General features: G+C 38.1%; 1 protein-coding gene across 1 annotated transcript in view; it reads left to right on the top strand.

The window, feature by feature from the left end:
* The window catches only part of LOC112047498 (uncharacterized), a 40,651-nt gene extending 23,590 nt beyond the window's left edge, over nt 1-17,061 (top strand). Inside the window, exon 2 of the mRNA XM_024084633.2 lies at nt 9,043-17,061. Coding sequence (XP_023940401.1) covers nt 9,043-9,753 — 711 coding nt within the window. The 3' untranslated portion in view covers nt 9,754-17,061. The remainder of the gene's footprint in view (nt 1-9,042) is intronic.
* Nucleotides 17,062-17,840: the final 779 nt, after the last annotated feature.

Genomic DNA, 17,840 nt, shown 5'->3' with positions numbered 1-17,840 from the left:
TGGGGCAGCCCATGTCAAGTGCAACCTTGACATTGGGGCTTGTCGATCGGAACTCACAAAACCATCTCAAATAATAATAGTGTCGGGGCGATGAATGGACACATTAGCGAGCGGCGCGGGCGACGGGAGAGTCATTACGCGCCCCCATTAATCACTGCAACAATCGGCCGATATCTCGCTATTTACAAACGCGGGAGCACGTGTTCGACGCTCGTACTACGCGGAGTGTATTGACCCATTTAGATAGCTCGACCTTCGCGCGGCCATTGTGAGCGAAAAACATAAAAATAAGTTTTATTGCGGCGTCGTTATGCGTATCGCAGCGAGTGCGGGCCCGTCACGCCCGCGCCGCCGACAGCTGATCGCTACGTGACATTTTTATTTTATTCGCTCTCTTCCGGGGATTCTCCGAGGTACGTGCCGTGTCGGTGACGTCATTATCCCGCGCTGATTTATCGCCTCCGAAGCGCGAAGTGTGGCGAAGTTCATCCTGCGGTCGCCGCGTACGCAGAACGCACTCGCGTCTTGCAATGTCAGTGCTAACCGCTAAGTGCGCCACCTTGAACCAGTGCCGGCACGGTTATAGCTTTCCGCCTAATTAATTTAAACTGCAATAACGGTGGAGCTTTACTGAGTGATAGACCAGTCGCAACTGCTCGCAACATTTGGCGTCGCATTCAATTCGCTTTCGAACTTACGCATATAAAGAACGTTTGGAAATCATTAGTGACTTATAGCTTTTGTACAAGTTTTGAGTGGACTAGTTACAAATTCCTAAATACATGTTTAATAAAGGCAAAGTGTATGCAAAGAGTGTAGTGTTGGTGTAAAAGTTATGTCAAACATACAAACCACTATATTAGATAGGTAAGATTAGCTACCTAAAACAGTAAGGCTTTCAAGACAACCAAAAGAATCCCATGTTAAATATATTTACAGTAAAGGAAAAGTTTGGAGTTATCAATGGTTGATTAAAAGTAGGTGAAATTGTTGTGACAAACAAACAAACCAATATTAGATAGGTAAGATTTTACCTTACATAGCTAAAACACCAAGGCTCTGAAGGCGATAAAAACATCCTTTGTCATGCCATTTGTTTAATACCTTTTACGCAAGAAAGTGCTTTTACGCATATGTTGTGCGTAATGCCAAAGCCTCCGTAATGTCACTGTCTATAAAATGCCACTGCACTTACAGTTTTGTTTGAAACGTTTAGTCAAACGCTTGAGTGTAGTCAGTGTAATGCATTACTATACAATAGCTTGTGCTGGTCTGTCTGTAGCAATAGGTATACTAATACTAAGTGCTGTCTATGGTTTTACTTTACCCTTAGCCACTAACATTATATTCTAGTATAGGCTAGCTCTAGACTCTAAGTAACACAATGTAGGATATATCAATTTAGACTTACTAATAGCAAACATTAGAGCTTTCCATTACTAGTTAAAACCATTAGAGAATCCACCAAATCTTTGTGTAAGACTATCCTATGCTTTGATAGAATCACTCGGCTTCCCTAGAATCATTTCATGGAAGGCATATCCAACATCTCAATCGCATTGATGCAACACAATATTCAATCATACCCTTTTACTCCTACACAGCTGCTATGGTACTAATGGACTGTCCCACGAATAACTCCTCTCTCTAAATTACTAACCTAAATTATCTATTTACTACTTAAGTATACAAAATCGGACCTATAACAAATGTAGGTATTAAAAAATTAAATCACGAGCAGCTAATTCAGGGAGGCTTTCGAATCACATTTAGTTAACAAAGTTGTACCACAAGGCAGTCTGTCTAATTCTGGTCGATGGTCCGTTTTTCTTTCTCATCTACATTAATGACCTCAAAAAAAATATTGATCCTTGAAGTATTATTTACCGATTAGTACTAATACGAACAGCAAACTTACACAATAGTTATATACATTTGCAGATGGTAATGCAAGTATAAATGCATCGAGAGGGAAAATGGTAGTTTTTGCTCGGTTAGATGACGCATGGTTCCCCGAACGCCGGAGCGCCAGTATGGGAGGAATGTCGGCTCGCCACTCATGGCCTTGCTGACTGGTCGGGTGTTTGCTCTTACGTATCATTATATTTATCTCTGAAATGATCAATTTGATTTTATCGAACCATCCATTTGTTCTCACACAATTTCGAAAGTTTTTACAATCATCTTCATCATCCTTTTTTTAACGGCCCAGCACATGGCCAGGCGGCTTTATAGGAGAGGGGATGTGGAGCTTAAACTCACCACTCTGCTCCAATGAGGGTTGATGGACTTAGGGGGCAAATTTTCAATTTTTTAAAGACACACACACATATTAATCTTTATGACCGGGACCGACGACCTAAGGTGCTCTCTGAGCCACCCATCTTTGGCTTCATAGTCCTACACAGGACCTCGTGTTCCAAAGCCACATAGACTAACCACTGGACCAACCAGTATTTTAATTTAAAAAACCCCCGATTGTTTACATTCTAAAACTTGGATACACTGCCATTTTTGTCTGTAAATAAACCTCCATGCACTTGCTCCCAAGTGATTTATCCCTTAGCCCTTCTTATAGAAAAAAAAACTACTCATAAACGCATAGTAGCGCGTCTCGTGCCAGCATCGTAATTCGTAAACAATGCGTTTCGGGATTTCCCTCCCTTTTTATGCGGGAACACATTCCTGAGGGATTCCTTTTGTTTGCTCCCAAACTTGTTCATTTTTTCCTGTCACCTTGGTATTTAACGGATTGCATAACAGCGTTACACACGCTTAACTTGGCCGGTACAAAAAAAACTGTTTTGTCAAGTGTTGTTTTGTTATAGAATAGGGTAACTTTACTTGAAGTGTTTAAGTTTTTAATTTGTGGTTTTACATATCGCTGTGAAGATAGTGATTGTTAAGAACAAAACAAATCAAGTAGATTTCAAAAGATGAAATTCAAGTCAGTTTTATGGATTTTATATTGAAGAACTGGCTTGTCTTTTTGTTCAATATAAAATGTTATTCATGATCTTCAATATTTTACTATGAAACAATTTGTTATAAACTTAAAAAGTGAAATAGGATCACCTATGGATTTATAATGAGCTTTAAATAAATATATTTCTACAGACTTAGAAAATAATATTTGGTTGTCAGTCATTTCTCTAGTGAAAATTATAGGGCTATATACGTTAAAGAATCATATTCTTTATGTTAAGCTATAACATCTAAATTAATCGGCCAAGAAAACAGAAACTGAATGTCATTAGTACAAATATTTGATGCCTCAAGACTTCAGTCATCAAAAACCTTAAAGTTAAAAAATTCCAATAATGCAGTCCTAATAGTATCAAAATGCATGTTCACAAGATAGTGATCGACTAAAAGCAACATAAGTCAACAACAATGCAATAATTAGTAATCCTACAGAATGGTAATGGTTATTCAAAAAATATTCACCTACAAAACGCAAGCCAACTTGAAACTATAGTCTAATACAAAACGGGACAGTGGTATAAAAAGCTCCGAGAAGTCGAAGCTGCGCGGGCGCAGACCGAGAACAGGATGTGAGACTGGTCGGCGCACACAGGCACATTCGTGTACGTACACTAGGGATGCCAACATCAACTTTTCATCAGTTTTTTATTTTTCATATTTAAGCTGTAAAAATTATAGTACACTTAAAGAAAATATACTATTTTATGGAATACGCAAAAAATAGACGAAGATAATTATATTTGTAGTCTTATTTATTATTAAAATCTATATTTATTCACTTCTTGCATTTTTCAAGAGTTTTTTTTCTGAAATAAGAGTGTCACATGGATTTCCATATTTAATTTTAAAATTATTGAAAAACAACAATAAGACTGATAAGTTCGCATACGATATACGCCATTGCTTCAAAAATATAGTATTTTGCGCACTATATATTTCTTCAAAAGTATATAGTATTCGGACCCAATATATAGTACAATACTATTATATTCTCCCTCATTCTAAGAGGAGACTCGAGCTCAGCAGTAAGCCGAATATGGGTCGATAACGACGACTATTATATTATAGAACGGTTGGCAACCCTAACGTACACGCCTGTGCACACACACTAGCGCGCGCGGCCTCGCTCGCCGCCGCTCACGGAAATGTGCGTGCCAGAGACTGCCTTGGCGTTGGCTCATGCCGAAACCCGAATAGGTACAACCTATACTCGTTGAGGAAACTTCAATATGCCTCTGAGGTTCTCTTAGTTTTTCTTTTTTGTCATGGTCGCCCAAAGGACGACTCGACCTGTGTCTTGATGCCGAAAAAAGAATTTGATTATTCATCATATGGCACCTACGATTTAAAGTCAATACAGTCGAACATAGTGCCTTATAGAATATAGATTTTGAAAGTTGGTTAAAAAATTACCTAACCTACTAGGTTACAAAAAAAAAATTATTCAAAATCTTGTAAAAAGGTGCGTAGATTAATAAATATTTCACATATGTAACTTGTAAAGGTGCGTAGATTACTAAATTTTTCATATACGTAAGTGTGGACTTATTTATATCTCTAGATTTATATTATTTTAAAATATCACATTTATTGGATATCATTTTTCATTATCTCTGATAGCAGTTATTCGATTTGATAAAATATATTGTTTTTGATAACGCTAATTTGGCATGCCAATCATATCAAATAATATTTACATATGAATCTATATATATAAATAAAGAAGCAAGTTTTGTAATAACAAAAGTATCTTAACTCATAAACAAAGTTAACAAAGGTTATGGTACAACAAATTAATCAAATAAAATCAATTAATAATCCGATCTAAATCGATACAAATCCATATAATCATTAAAACAATTGTTATGGCTTCTGAGAGCTAAACAATCAATAAATCTTGCCGCGTAAAGAATTTATAACGGTACCTCTTTGGCTACGGTGCTCTAATCTATAATCTCTAGCCACCTGTAAACGAAACGGGCCGATATTCTGATCATCTAGCTAGTAGTGGCATTAAGGGATGGAACTCGTAGTTGTCGTATGAAATCTGTGTTAAAATTCATTAATTTTAACGATAAATAAAAAAAATTAATCAAATAAAATCAACATAATGATGTTTTTTTTCCAGGTTTTTATGTCATAACTTTGATTTTTCTTTTAAATCGACTTAAAAATGTACTAAAAATTAAGATTTCTTTGATTCAGGATCCCATCATCTGATCTTGCTTTGATGAAAATGGGACAGCTTGGAGATACGATTTCAAACAAAAAAGTATTTCCTAAATTTGTCCTTGCATCTTCCAGTAATCAGGGAAAATACATCCAAAACTCTTTTAAAAGTCGCTTAAAAGAGCATTCAAAAATAAAGAAAGTTGAGGAATTAGGCAAAAAAGACATTTTGACGAAAACTGTTTTTTTTTGTGAAAAAAAAATCTTTTTTTTTTTAATATAAAAAAATACGTTAAACTGGTAGTTAGGATTGTCAGATAAATGAGCTTGTAAATTATAACAATGACGTGTCCAAACTATTGTACTAACAAGGAATGTTAATCACAAATTGGTTGTTCTATACAATTCGATATCGCAGATTAACACATCTTCACGCTATCAAAATTTATGAATGGAGCACACAAAAAATACTATCTGGATCATTTGTAGTAAGTTTTTACACATCTTTATTATCATCGTTTATCTTTAAATTATTAAACAGATGGTATAATAAAAGCTTTGTTTGAAGTAGATACGCCTACGTTGGGATGCGATCTTTTTTGTTTAAAAATAACGTGACCGATAATAGATTGTTCTCATGTAGGTGTCAAATCCTCAAATTAATTGCACAGTTTGTTTACCTAACGCTTTCATGTGACGGGGTATCATAATTCAATAATAGTGGAGTAGTTAATAGTCTTATTTGTAGCATTTCATTAATTTCTCACAACGAAACAAAGATAATTAAAATAAATATGGGTGTTTATGCCATATTCCACACATATTTCAATGCTAAACACGAGCTATTCGTATTTTCTGTTATAGCCTAGCTTCATAATGCAGAACTGTACCCCCCACGCTATCAACCCCATTTTATAGTTGACTATAATATAACGCTCGTCGAAGCGTAGGTAGCTGGCTGTAGCGTTAGATAGAAGCGGACGGCCGCTACGCGATGTTATTATGTGCCGTGTCTGTGTGCGTGCACGGGCACGAAACTCAACACACACAGGCACGGCGCCCCGTCCCCCGCGCGCCCCTCGTCCGCGACCCGTTCCACCCCCCGCGCCTCACCGCGCCGCTCCGACCCGCACTCGTTCGACAACCGACATGGCTTAGCGCGTTGTGAGGCAATGCGGTGCCGCCATCTATTCGCTCTTTACAATGCCATAGAAAGTTCGTTCGACTCGCCCCGCCGTCGTCGCCGTCGCCGATCGAACTTTTCCTACCTTCACTGATTACTAACACCGCTACCTTCGACCGGTCCCCAAAAACTAAGTAGGTTCAAACGAAAAAGTCTACACATAACATTGTTTGACGGTACTTTGCTTTTATACTAATTTAAAGCCCACATAGACAACGCTATAAAATGCTGCACTACTATACTATACGATAAGCGATAAAATAAACGTCAGACGTTTCCAAGTTTCGAACGGACAGAACGAGCGACGCGTTGCGCATCAGAAAAAGAACTTTACGACAAGATTAGAAAGAGCGAGCGGTGTGGCAACGTCGCGCGGCCACGTTCCAAGGCGCGATGCGGCAACGCCGCGAGCCAACGTCACATACTAAATTTATTTTCATGAGCGCCAGCGCTGGCGACGACACCGCTACATTCAATAGGTACGAACCGCATGATACTTTAATGATATCACGCGGCATCGTCTATTTTAGAACCTCACGAATGCACCGCGCGGTTTTTAACGCAGCGCAGTGTAAAGGGGTCGGTGAGTTTTGTTCGATTCGAGTTCGAGTGAACAATGGAACGGCCCGTTTTCCGCGGAGCGATAAAAGGGTGACGCAAAATGATTATTTGCAGCGTTGCGATGAGTGGCCGCTGAGTCAACCGTGCCAGTTGCGACTGCCTGACTTGTTCTGACTGCCCGACTCTCAATTCTCATTGCGTTATCTACTTGGCCACATTCGATGCAACGTCTTGAAATAACTCCGCTCATTATAGCTGTATAGCTTTTGCATACGTATTCGTTGTAGAATAATGGACTTATTTATTTTACATTCATTGTATATCTAAATTGAGTTACGTGAATCATTAATGTTCTATGGAGTTACATAATGGATAATTAATGCAATGAAATGACTACGAGCTACATAATATTGCATAGGTATAAAGGTATTCCTTGTAATTTTTTGATATCTCTTATAGAGATAAGTGTTTCCTTGTCCACTGTTTTTCTTTTTACTTTTGTGTGTTACTAATATTGGTACAAAATAAATTAAAAAAAAAGATATTTCAGCATTCAGGTTTAGATCCCCATTGTGTTGATGCTGCCTATTATAATCCTGTTTTAGTTATTTTTTAACAATTATTTATGCCAAATCTATCATTTCTGGTACAAACGCTGGTCATATCTGGTACACTGATGACAATAAAATTTTGTAAGAATAATTGAGCTTCAAAAAATCACTTGCGCAACATAGGTACGTAAAAACTTACGCTGAAAAAAGAATGTATATAGTTTTTACACTTCCTGAATACACAACTCGACATAATAGACGATATTTAGGTATTAGGTACCTATTTGTTTAAATAACGTTCGTTGTTTCAATTTGTTCGTTGTTTTATAAGCGTCACAATCAAAGTTCCACATTTGTCCGCCTCAATTTTGATGCGCTAATATAAAATATCATTGATGTCCAATTAGTTGTCTTTCGATAGTAATTCTTTCATATGATATAGGAGCTAAAGCGCGCAGGCGCGTAAAGGCGTGTGCCAGCTAATTGTGCGGCAGGTGCGGCGGCATCTGCCCCCGGTGGACGTGGTCTCCATCTGTTTTTAAAAAACTCCCTTTTTTACTTCCATCGACGGTTCTACGTTGCGAAATATCGTCGCTCGCACAAACTCGTTAAGGAAACACGCGATGTACAGCGTCCAATAGCAATGCCTTAAGTCGCGGCTCGTCCGATATCGCGTCTATACGTACAATGCAGCTGCTACGATAGAGCAGCTTGTTTTTCCAGTTTAAAATTGTAAGAAATTAAATTTCCACTTTGAAAACCATTCTTTTATTCCAAGTCTTTGTTTTGTTTTATTTAATAGTTGAGTTAATTCGTAATAGTTTAGATAGACTCTTTGGATTTATTTACAACTAGCTGACGCCGCGCGGTTTTACCCGCGTAGTTCCCATTCTCGTAGGAATACGTGGATAATGTATAGCCTATAGCCTTCCTCGATAAATGGGCTATCTAACACTGAAAGAATTTTTCAAATCGGACCAGTAGTTCCTGAGATTAGCGCGTTCAATCAAACAAACAAACAAACAAACAAACTCTTCAGCTTTATAATATTAGTATAGATTATTTTATTTAATCTCTGTAAACCTAAAATAGCATACTGTAAAAGCCACTAGATGAGTCTCTATCACGAGTGGAATGAGCCCAGCGACCTGCGGATCAGTAAACTATTCCTGTGCGCGGCGCCGGCCAGATCTGGGACATCTTTGTTGATTTTCTAATTTGCCCGTAGATCTTTTGTGTAGCGAACAATTTGTAGAGGAAGAATGCGGACGCCAGTTGTCCGGGCAAATCCCACACTCGCATTGCCGAACACGAACTCGCTACCTGGCCCAGGGGTGGCTCCCCGGGTCCCGGGCAAATGTTGCGACCAAAAAAAGGGAAGGGTCGCTTCACAAAGCGGGCCAGGTATCTGTGCCGGGGCCTTACTGCGCGAGGGGTCCGTACTGTCGTTTCTAGGAGGGGTCCGTACTATGGGTCTTTTTATTAGATTCTCTTGGCATCTTTTGGCTGATTTTTATATTGTCCTAAAAATGTCTCGGTCACCCTGTAACTTGTTAGTGTTTGAGGTGTAAATGTGTGGTCTGGTGTTTGCAGGGCTCGGGCGGCGGGTGCGGCGCCAAGCGGCGCGCCGGCCCGGGGTGCGAGGGCGGCGGCAAGGTCGCGCGCTGGGAGGACTCCATCGCGCGGCTGGAGGCGGTGGCCGCGGGCGCGGGCGGCGCCGAGTGCTGGCGCGACGACGAGGAGCGGCGCGCGTGCCGGCGGCGCTGGTGCGGCGGCTGGTGCGGCGCGCACGACACCATCCGCGCCGAGAACGGCAAGTCGTACCTGGAGCTGGGCGGCGCGGCGGCGCGCGCGTGCTGCGACGGGCGCGCCGCCGGCCGCTGCGCGTCGCGCCGCTGCTACCGCGAGCGCCGGCTCAAGATGATGAACCTGTGCGCGCTGAAGCTGGCGCGCTTCCGGCAGACGGCCGACCCGTCGCTGCGCCGCTCCGTGCTGGTGTGCAACACGCTGCGCGGCATCGAGCGCGAGATGGAGCGCGAGAGCGCCGAGGAGCCGCCCGAGGCGTGCGCGGCGGCGCGCTGCGAGCTGCTGCGCGAGCCGGCGGGGCGCGCCACGCCCTTCCCCGCGCCGCCGCCGCCCGACCGCGACTCGGGCTACGGCGACGAGGAGCCGCGCAGCATCGACTGGGGCTCCGTGCTGAGCCTGTCGTCGCGCTCGGCGCTGGACCCGCCCGAGGACGCGTGGCCCGACGACTGGGGCTGGGGCGAGGACAGCTTCGTGCGGCTGCTGGTGCCCACGAGCTAGTGCGCGGCGCGCGGGCCTGCGCCGCCCGCGCCGCCCGCGCCGCCCTGACCTGGCCCTCTAGTCGGCGCGCGCCGCCACGAGTCACTAGTTAGTGTTATGTGATTGTTAACGGGAAGGTGCTAGCTTCGGACGACACGCGGGACTCGTACGCGACCCGACTTATTTTTGATACTTTTATTTTCCTTTGAGTGAACTCAGAAACTGCAGTGACATTGCCGAAGACGTTATTATCGTTTGTATCGGGTGTTTGAAATTTTTGTTGAAATTATTGTGTAATTAATTAGATAAATGCTATATTTATTGCGTTGAGGGAGGAGGGACGATTTGAAATTATTTCTGTCTTGATATTTTCCACGTATCGGACGCACGTACGACGAAGCGTGACTGCGGGTGAGTAGGGACGTGCACGCTGCAGCTCCGAACTCAATGTCGTTGAACAAATTGTAATTAAATACGTAGTATGTACTTAAATTAACCGACGAACTTTCATTAGTTCCGCATCCACTGCTCCGGCGCCACTGTGCGGTGCGCGCCGGGTGTCAATTATGCAGCCTTATGGACAGTCCTCATGAAAGTCTCGCGAAAGCATTTTCTGTTGAAAGCTCTGACCAAGTGCCTTTGGACTTGTATCGCACTCAAATTCACCAACTTTCTGTCGTTTTTTGAACTTACACATCGAAAATATTTAACACCAATAAATACATAAATTGCTATAAATTTTAATCGTAATACACACAAGTGTAATTTTAACACAAAACATAGATTCTATAAACGCAGTTTGTGATCGTGATCATATACTTTGACAGGTGTGACGTCTAGCGAGGCAGGTCCAATTGCAATTGGTCTGAGGTTGTAAGATTGGAAGTCAGGCCCTGATTAATTGTGATCGTACTTAAGACATCTCAGTTGGAATTGTGAATGAATCGAAATCTGTCCGCGATCCGCCGGCCCTTGTGAACTGACTCTTTATCTAACGATTAAGAACAATAAATAATTTAAGGATCAAACGTATACTAATAAAGCGACCACTGGATAATTTCTTACGGTATTTACTACTAACAGTTAAATGCAGTTCCTAATATGTAATGATTTTAATATTAAGTGAAAATAACAATTAATTTGCAGTATTTACTTAATTCTAGTTTTGTACAGAGTTCGTCGGGGCCGACGGATTCCCAGTAGCAATGGCTAATAGAGATTAGGAACCGTTAGAAATGCAATGAGATTTGAGACATCGAAAATACTGATTTAAATTATAATACCACAAACCCAGCGATCCTAGAGAGGTGTAGAGTACCATAATGTACAGTAGAACCAGATTAATAAGTTACAAGTAAATTGGCATTTAAAAAAATTATACGAAAAAATGCTTCATTACTTTACGTTTAATTAAACAAAAAAAAAACAGCTTTGATTTACTTAAAACCTTATTGATGCCAACGTAACCAATAATAAATTATTTTGCGTTTTTTTTCTATTGTAACTTATTATAATGGTTCTACTACACTGCAATGAAATCATGTAAAAGTTATTGATAACAATCCTCTCTAAAAATACGTATGCCTATGCATTTATATTTGCGTTTAATTTAGCGTTCTACTGCTGCTACAAAAGGAAAGCATAACGCAAATTCTTAACACAATCTCTGTAGCATGTACGTAAAAATTTGCGCATTGCAATGATACGCCAGTTTAAGAACTATTCTTGTGGCCAAAACGCAAAACTTAACGCAACCGCTAACGCAATTACAGAACGCAAACGTTAACGCAAGCGCAAACGCATTGGTGACTCGCTGGGTTGCACCCTACGTGAAACGTGGTTCATTGTAACAGCGTGTCATCGGGAAAAAAGGCGTGAAACCTTCGCGGGCGTAGTTAAATTATTTGGACAACGAGCTAAATAGTCTTTTGTGTTTATAGATAGTAAATATTTTAAAACGCGTAGCGCTTTTCTAAAATGATGTTTTTATAACAGACAGTTTAAGTTTCGCATTTGTTTCTATCTCTCTCTATCTGTATTGTTAGACAGAGAGACATAGAGATAAGTTCAAAACTCACACTGTCGAGTTATAAAAACATTGCTATAAATAGCGCTACAAGATTTATTTTACCTGGCATCTAAAACGTGACGTCATATTGAAAAGTGATAAAGAATGATATATGTATCTACATACATAGACAATACATAAGGACATTGTGTAAATGTACCAGATACCAAGTAAAAAATTAAATAAACGCGTATTTTCGTTGGCGTATGCTCAACCTTTTTGAAATCCAACAATGGTCTTATTTGCAAGTTCTTTCATCCAAGACAAAGCTATCTACATAATATATCCTTAGTATATGCACGCTCGCAATCATTTTTGGGAAATTATACTAACGTCTGAGTAAAATGAACCTAATGTTAGACCTAATAAAGCTCAAGTTCGTACACTTCTCTCAACCAGTTCTAGCGGAACGAGTGTAAAATAAAAATCAGTATAGAATGTACGGCATTAAAACGAGGTTTTTAATTAGGTTCATTTAACTTTGACTTTGATTTGCGTTAATTCGCGAAAACGTCACGATTGCGAGCGTTATACTCGACAACTTTATGCATAACGCGTCAATTATACCTAAGACTCCTTCAAAACTAGCAGCTACCTATAACTATACACCGAAAAAAAAAACAATTGACACATACAATTTGCGTCAAATAACTTTCCCAAGCTGTAGCCAATTTCGAACTCGCATAGTCGAGTTATAAAAACACCGTTCCAGAATAACGCTACTGAAGTTCGTTTATAGAATAACCACATATGTCCTTAACTTTGTTATTATGTATAACGTGCACTTAATAACGTAAAATTTAATTGATACAACTGTATTCATGTATGTTTTTGTTTTAAAAATAATTCTTATATCCCAATATTTTTATTACGAGTAGGTTCATAGCTCGTGTTAGGATTACTTACGACAATAGTTCAGCGAGTGGTTAATAAAAATAGGCCTTTCAAACTCGGCCGCTGAGTTAAGAAATCCCGTCATCCCGATGACACCACATGGCGTCCACGGAATTGCGACTGCATGGACCAAACATACCTATCTAGCACGACTTTTAAATAGAGCAAAGTACAAATTTCAAATAAAGTAAGATGCATTAGTGCTCCTGCGCATGTTTGTCCACCGTTGTCAATTACTCAAATATTTGAATTGTGATTCGGTAGCTAATGAGAGAAACTCTATGTTCTTTAAATTTAGTGTACATATTATATGCGGAGTTGGGCATTATGGCGCGGGGTACGCGGCCGTTGTAAATACATTATTGTAAAGTAATTTTATTGTGTCCGACGTGGATTTGCGTCCGCTGTCGTTCCAACAGACTGATGACTCGATTGGGTACAGTTTGATAGCTTAAAGGTCTCTACAATATGGGTATTTTTTTTGGTTTTTTGGTACTTTAAAAAGCTTTTTAAAACACTACTATCGTGCTTTTTAATATTTATTTAATTAAGTTGACTGATCTAAAAGTTGTGTTCATATTCCCGCATTTTTGACTGTGATAAAAATTAACGCAACATTTAGATGTGTCAATTTAGTTAACTCATAATGGTCTATCAATTATAGAGTACATAAAATCACTTATTTAAAATGTACTCATGGCATTTATGCAAGTATGTAAAACACGTCATTGGGAGACGTTCGTAATTTTTTTTTTTTTAGGAAATAATATTTTATTTAATTTTTTTCAATAAAAATCAAATTCCGGAAACTTAAATAAAATTTTATTCCCTTTAAAATAATATTTTTTAAATATTTAACACATAATTTTGCTTAAATACCCAAAAATTAAATAAAATAAAAAAGTTGGTCACCGCAAGCCAGCCGGGAAACATTGTTTTATAATCATTGCTTTATTTTTCCTTATAAGAATAAATTATTATTTAAGTATCTGACCAACTTTTCTATTTAAGAAGACAGTAGAGACTTTTTGAAAAATACCAAACTACCGCCAATTTGCACTTGTTGGTCTGTTGGAAATCGTGTTGTATCATACGACCTCTATTCTGTCCAATACACTCAAGTACAGATTTACAAGTTACATATTATAATTCGTTTTAATATAAGTGTCACAAAATATTGCCAGTACTGATTGGAGTTAGTTAGGTTTATAATGGGTTTAAAACTCGTACCACGCTCTTTTGTAACGATGTTTTTAAAACTCGACAGTTTGAGTTTCGAATTTCTGTGTTTCTCTCTGTCTAACACAATACTGTAGACCGAGAGCGATGGATACGGATTTGAAGCTCAACCTGTCGAGTTATAAAAACATCGTACCTGAATAGCGTTCCCATCTACTTGATCGGAAGTTATGTTAAGTAGGCATGATGAAAAAGATTGCATTCCTTTTACTAGTTATTAAATCAAATGGTAGGATTGTTACCATCGAATATAGGTATTTTAAATTAGCAGAATTTTCACTTTTTATAATATTTTAACTTTAAAAAAATCATTATCTAACACTGCTTTTTATTTTCTACGTCTGTCTAACAGATATACTCCGACCATGTTGATGGGCTTATTTGATTCACTGGATAGTTTTGTGTTGAGTTCCGATCAGTTTTTCCATCTTAAGATTTATTTTACATACTTCTAGGTATGTTTTTTTTTTGTTAAACTTGTCCGTATGGTTGGTTGTGATGGTTTACTTAAGTAAGTTAGTGAAATATGGGTAAACGAGTCTATTTGAAGTAATTTAAATACTTACACGTTTGTACTAAAATTTAGCCCACATAGTTTATGTTTCTGTCGTCTGTACTCTTCAGTTTTCGTTAAGTACTTAAAGTAATTTAGTGAGTTTGATGCGTGTATGAGACATTTTAATTAAAAAAGAAATCTTGACTGTACCAATTAGAATAAATAAATAAATAAAATTATATGGAACAGCAAACGACAGAGACATAAACTCATATATGATATGCTTGCAACATGTACAAATAACAAAATATGAAATTAACTTTCCATTTTCATTTCCAATGAAATTATCGTTTTCATAAAATCTATTTATGCCTATTATATTTAAAATTGTATAAATTATCAATTAAATTATAAATTGTGCATCGTGCTCAACACGTACTTTTGGTATGAATTCCGGTATATGTATGTCTGTTTGAAATTATGTACAAATTAAGCGGAGAGCACTATTTATTACATTATCATGCATTTTCCTTGTGTTTAGTCCTTCGCTTACGGACTAGAAACCTGTTATAGCCAGACAAACCTCATTTTGTGAACGATGAAAGCATTCTATGCTCCAATCGTAGGTACTGTATCTACGATTGGAGCATAGGATAGCTAATTATGGAGTGTGGGAAACTTTATACTTGGTCGATTAAAGATCCTTAAACCCCTTGTAGGTCTAACAATGCGTATCAATACGTCAACTCAATAAAGACTGTCTTGAGTTTAACGCTATCATGTTCCAACCTACCTAATTGGTTACAGTATCTATGGAAGCATAGGCTGTCAAACTTTCAGCCTTTATAAATGAGATATGTCTGGCTATATCAGGCTCCCGTTCTATTAATGTAGCGTCGTCACGAGAATTGTAGCTTGTGTAGCTTTTGACAGTTGTCTTAAATTGCAGAAGTTCATGTGTGACCTGTCAACAAAGTTGTGATTGTCTGATGCCTGTATTAGATGACACATCCACAACTGTCAAATCAGTGAACTTGTGCCACGGTTTAAGCAATTGTTTTTAATGACACATGTGTTGTGTTAAATTGCTAATAGCAGCCTGGAGTTGTGAAGTCAGCAATGTTGATATTCTCATACGATTTGTTCAAAGTCAAAAATCATTTATTCATAGGAATAATATAGAATACTATAGAAAATCGTCTATAGTTATTGTTTTTTTATTTGAATTAAAAAATGATTCAAACTTAAAATTGTCGTAATAACCTATGATCAAAATTAAATCGGGTAAACATTTTAATCAACATTGCCACTATAAAACTCCACTGCTTGCCCAGAAACTGTAATACAAGTTCACTGCACAATTCAATTCAAATCCAATAGCATTTTTCTGTAACTACGAGTATATTTTATAACTCGAAAGTATGAGCTTCAAATTCATCTCTGTCTGGCTCTATCTACAGAATGGTGTTAGACAAAGAGAGATAGCAACGTTCAGACTCACGCTTTCGAGTTATAAAAATATTGCTATAGACTATAGAGCAACAGTTTTCGTGGCGACTATACTAATGGTAATGCGAGACATGCACTGTGTTGTGACTACAGCAATAATTGTGGACAGTAGATCTTGTCTTATCCGTCTTCTCATGGTATGGCTACGTCATCAAGCGATTGAAATACAAACATTAAAAATTAACAAAACGATGCACTTAATTGCCGTACTTAATTTGACCGTTAAATTCAACACAACTCACTCATTCACTCGATTCCAAATTACATCTTACGCTCATTGACAAGGTTCACTCACTGAACTGATTCATAATAGATTGATGTGAAATATAAAAAAAACTGGATTGGCGACGCCACAAGTATTTGTAGCAGTCTGTGCTTCAGGAAGATATTACTCGTAGTTCCTTTTCCTTCCGCAACATGGCGATGTTTTTACAGTTGTACAATAATGTTTTAAATTTCTGCAATTATAAAACGTTAAGAATATTATTGAGAAAACGTGCATTTAAATAAAATTAAAATTATAATTTTAATTGTTTTCATATGGTTGTATTTAGTTAGAAAGAATTATTTAAGAGCTGTACGGTTTAATACCTTTGCCTTTTCCCTATGGGAAAAAATAAGGTTAACAATATCATTTAGGAGTAGGTAAATTGATTTCAAATCGATCATGTAGCCATACCAACCGTCGGGAACTCTTCCAAGAAGGGTTCTCGACATCATCATACGTAACTTTATAATTATCTAAGTGTAATTCATTAGTGTTTTCATTGCCATTGGTTACCAAAAATGACAGGATTTTTATTGAAACGATTGTGTATATTCTAGAGAAGAAAATACTCCTATGAAGACAACTGAGGAACCATTTTGTATGCACTTGTGATGCACATCGAATTGTTATACGTTCCTCAATGAAGTGTTCCGAAATGGTTTCCCGCTGTCTAAAATGTATGAAAATATTGTAATATAATTATTATTTAAGCTGTTGTGTCGAAAATAACAAGAACAGGAATAATTTTGTGAAACAATGGCACAAAGGATGAACATAAAATATTATATATATTATAGATACAGAAATGTGGCTATAAGAGCAATTTTTATAATAAATATTTACTGTTGATGAAAACGCCCTTTTATTTGACACGTCATTAGACCTTACAGTTTTTCCTCAAAGGCAAAAAATGCAACAACCGTAGGTATATGATTGCACCTCGCAGAGGTCACTGGCCTTATAATAATCACAAGGTTTTTTTTATTATTGACATCCGGCTTACTCTGAACTAAGATCACGGATAGTATAAATAGAATCACGTAATTAGATCATTTATATCAACGATTGTATGCTATTAGACATGTTACGTGCCTACTAAATCACCGCTAAAAGTTATCTAAACTTATTCATAGCTACTCCACTAAGCGCACAATGCAACTGCATGGACAATTTTGTGTTTACTTACATTAGGTATATACATATTCTGTAATACAGAATATGTATAGGTATTTAACTAAGTTTTACCATGAAAACAGAACATTGTAGACAATATTTAAGTATTATTTGTTTAAATTGTTGCGATTAAATGAAATGAAGACAATTGGCTACCTTTGTTCGCCCAGTTTCGACGCGTTAGTGACATATCTAATAGTATAAAATCTTTGATTCATATTTACGAGTATTCGTATTACATAGACAATGATTATAATTATTAACATTTAAACATAATTGCATCGATGGCACAGTGGTTCGTCATTATCAACCCATATTGGGCTCACAGCTGAGCTCGAGTCTCCTCTCAGAATGAGAGGGGTTAGGCCAATAGTGCACCACGTTGGTCCAATGCGGATTGGCAGACTTCAGACACGCAGATAATTCAGAAAATTCTTTATTATGCAGGTTTTCTCACGATG

Source organism: Bicyclus anynana, chromosome 21, assembly GCF_947172395.1.
Source record: "Bicyclus anynana chromosome 21, ilBicAnyn1.1, whole genome shotgun sequence".
Lineage (NCBI taxonomy): Eukaryota > Metazoa > Arthropoda > Insecta > Lepidoptera > Nymphalidae > Bicyclus > Bicyclus anynana.
The sequence above is the reverse complement of the archived record's forward strand: the minus strand, read 5'-3'. Positions and strand labels throughout refer to the sequence as shown.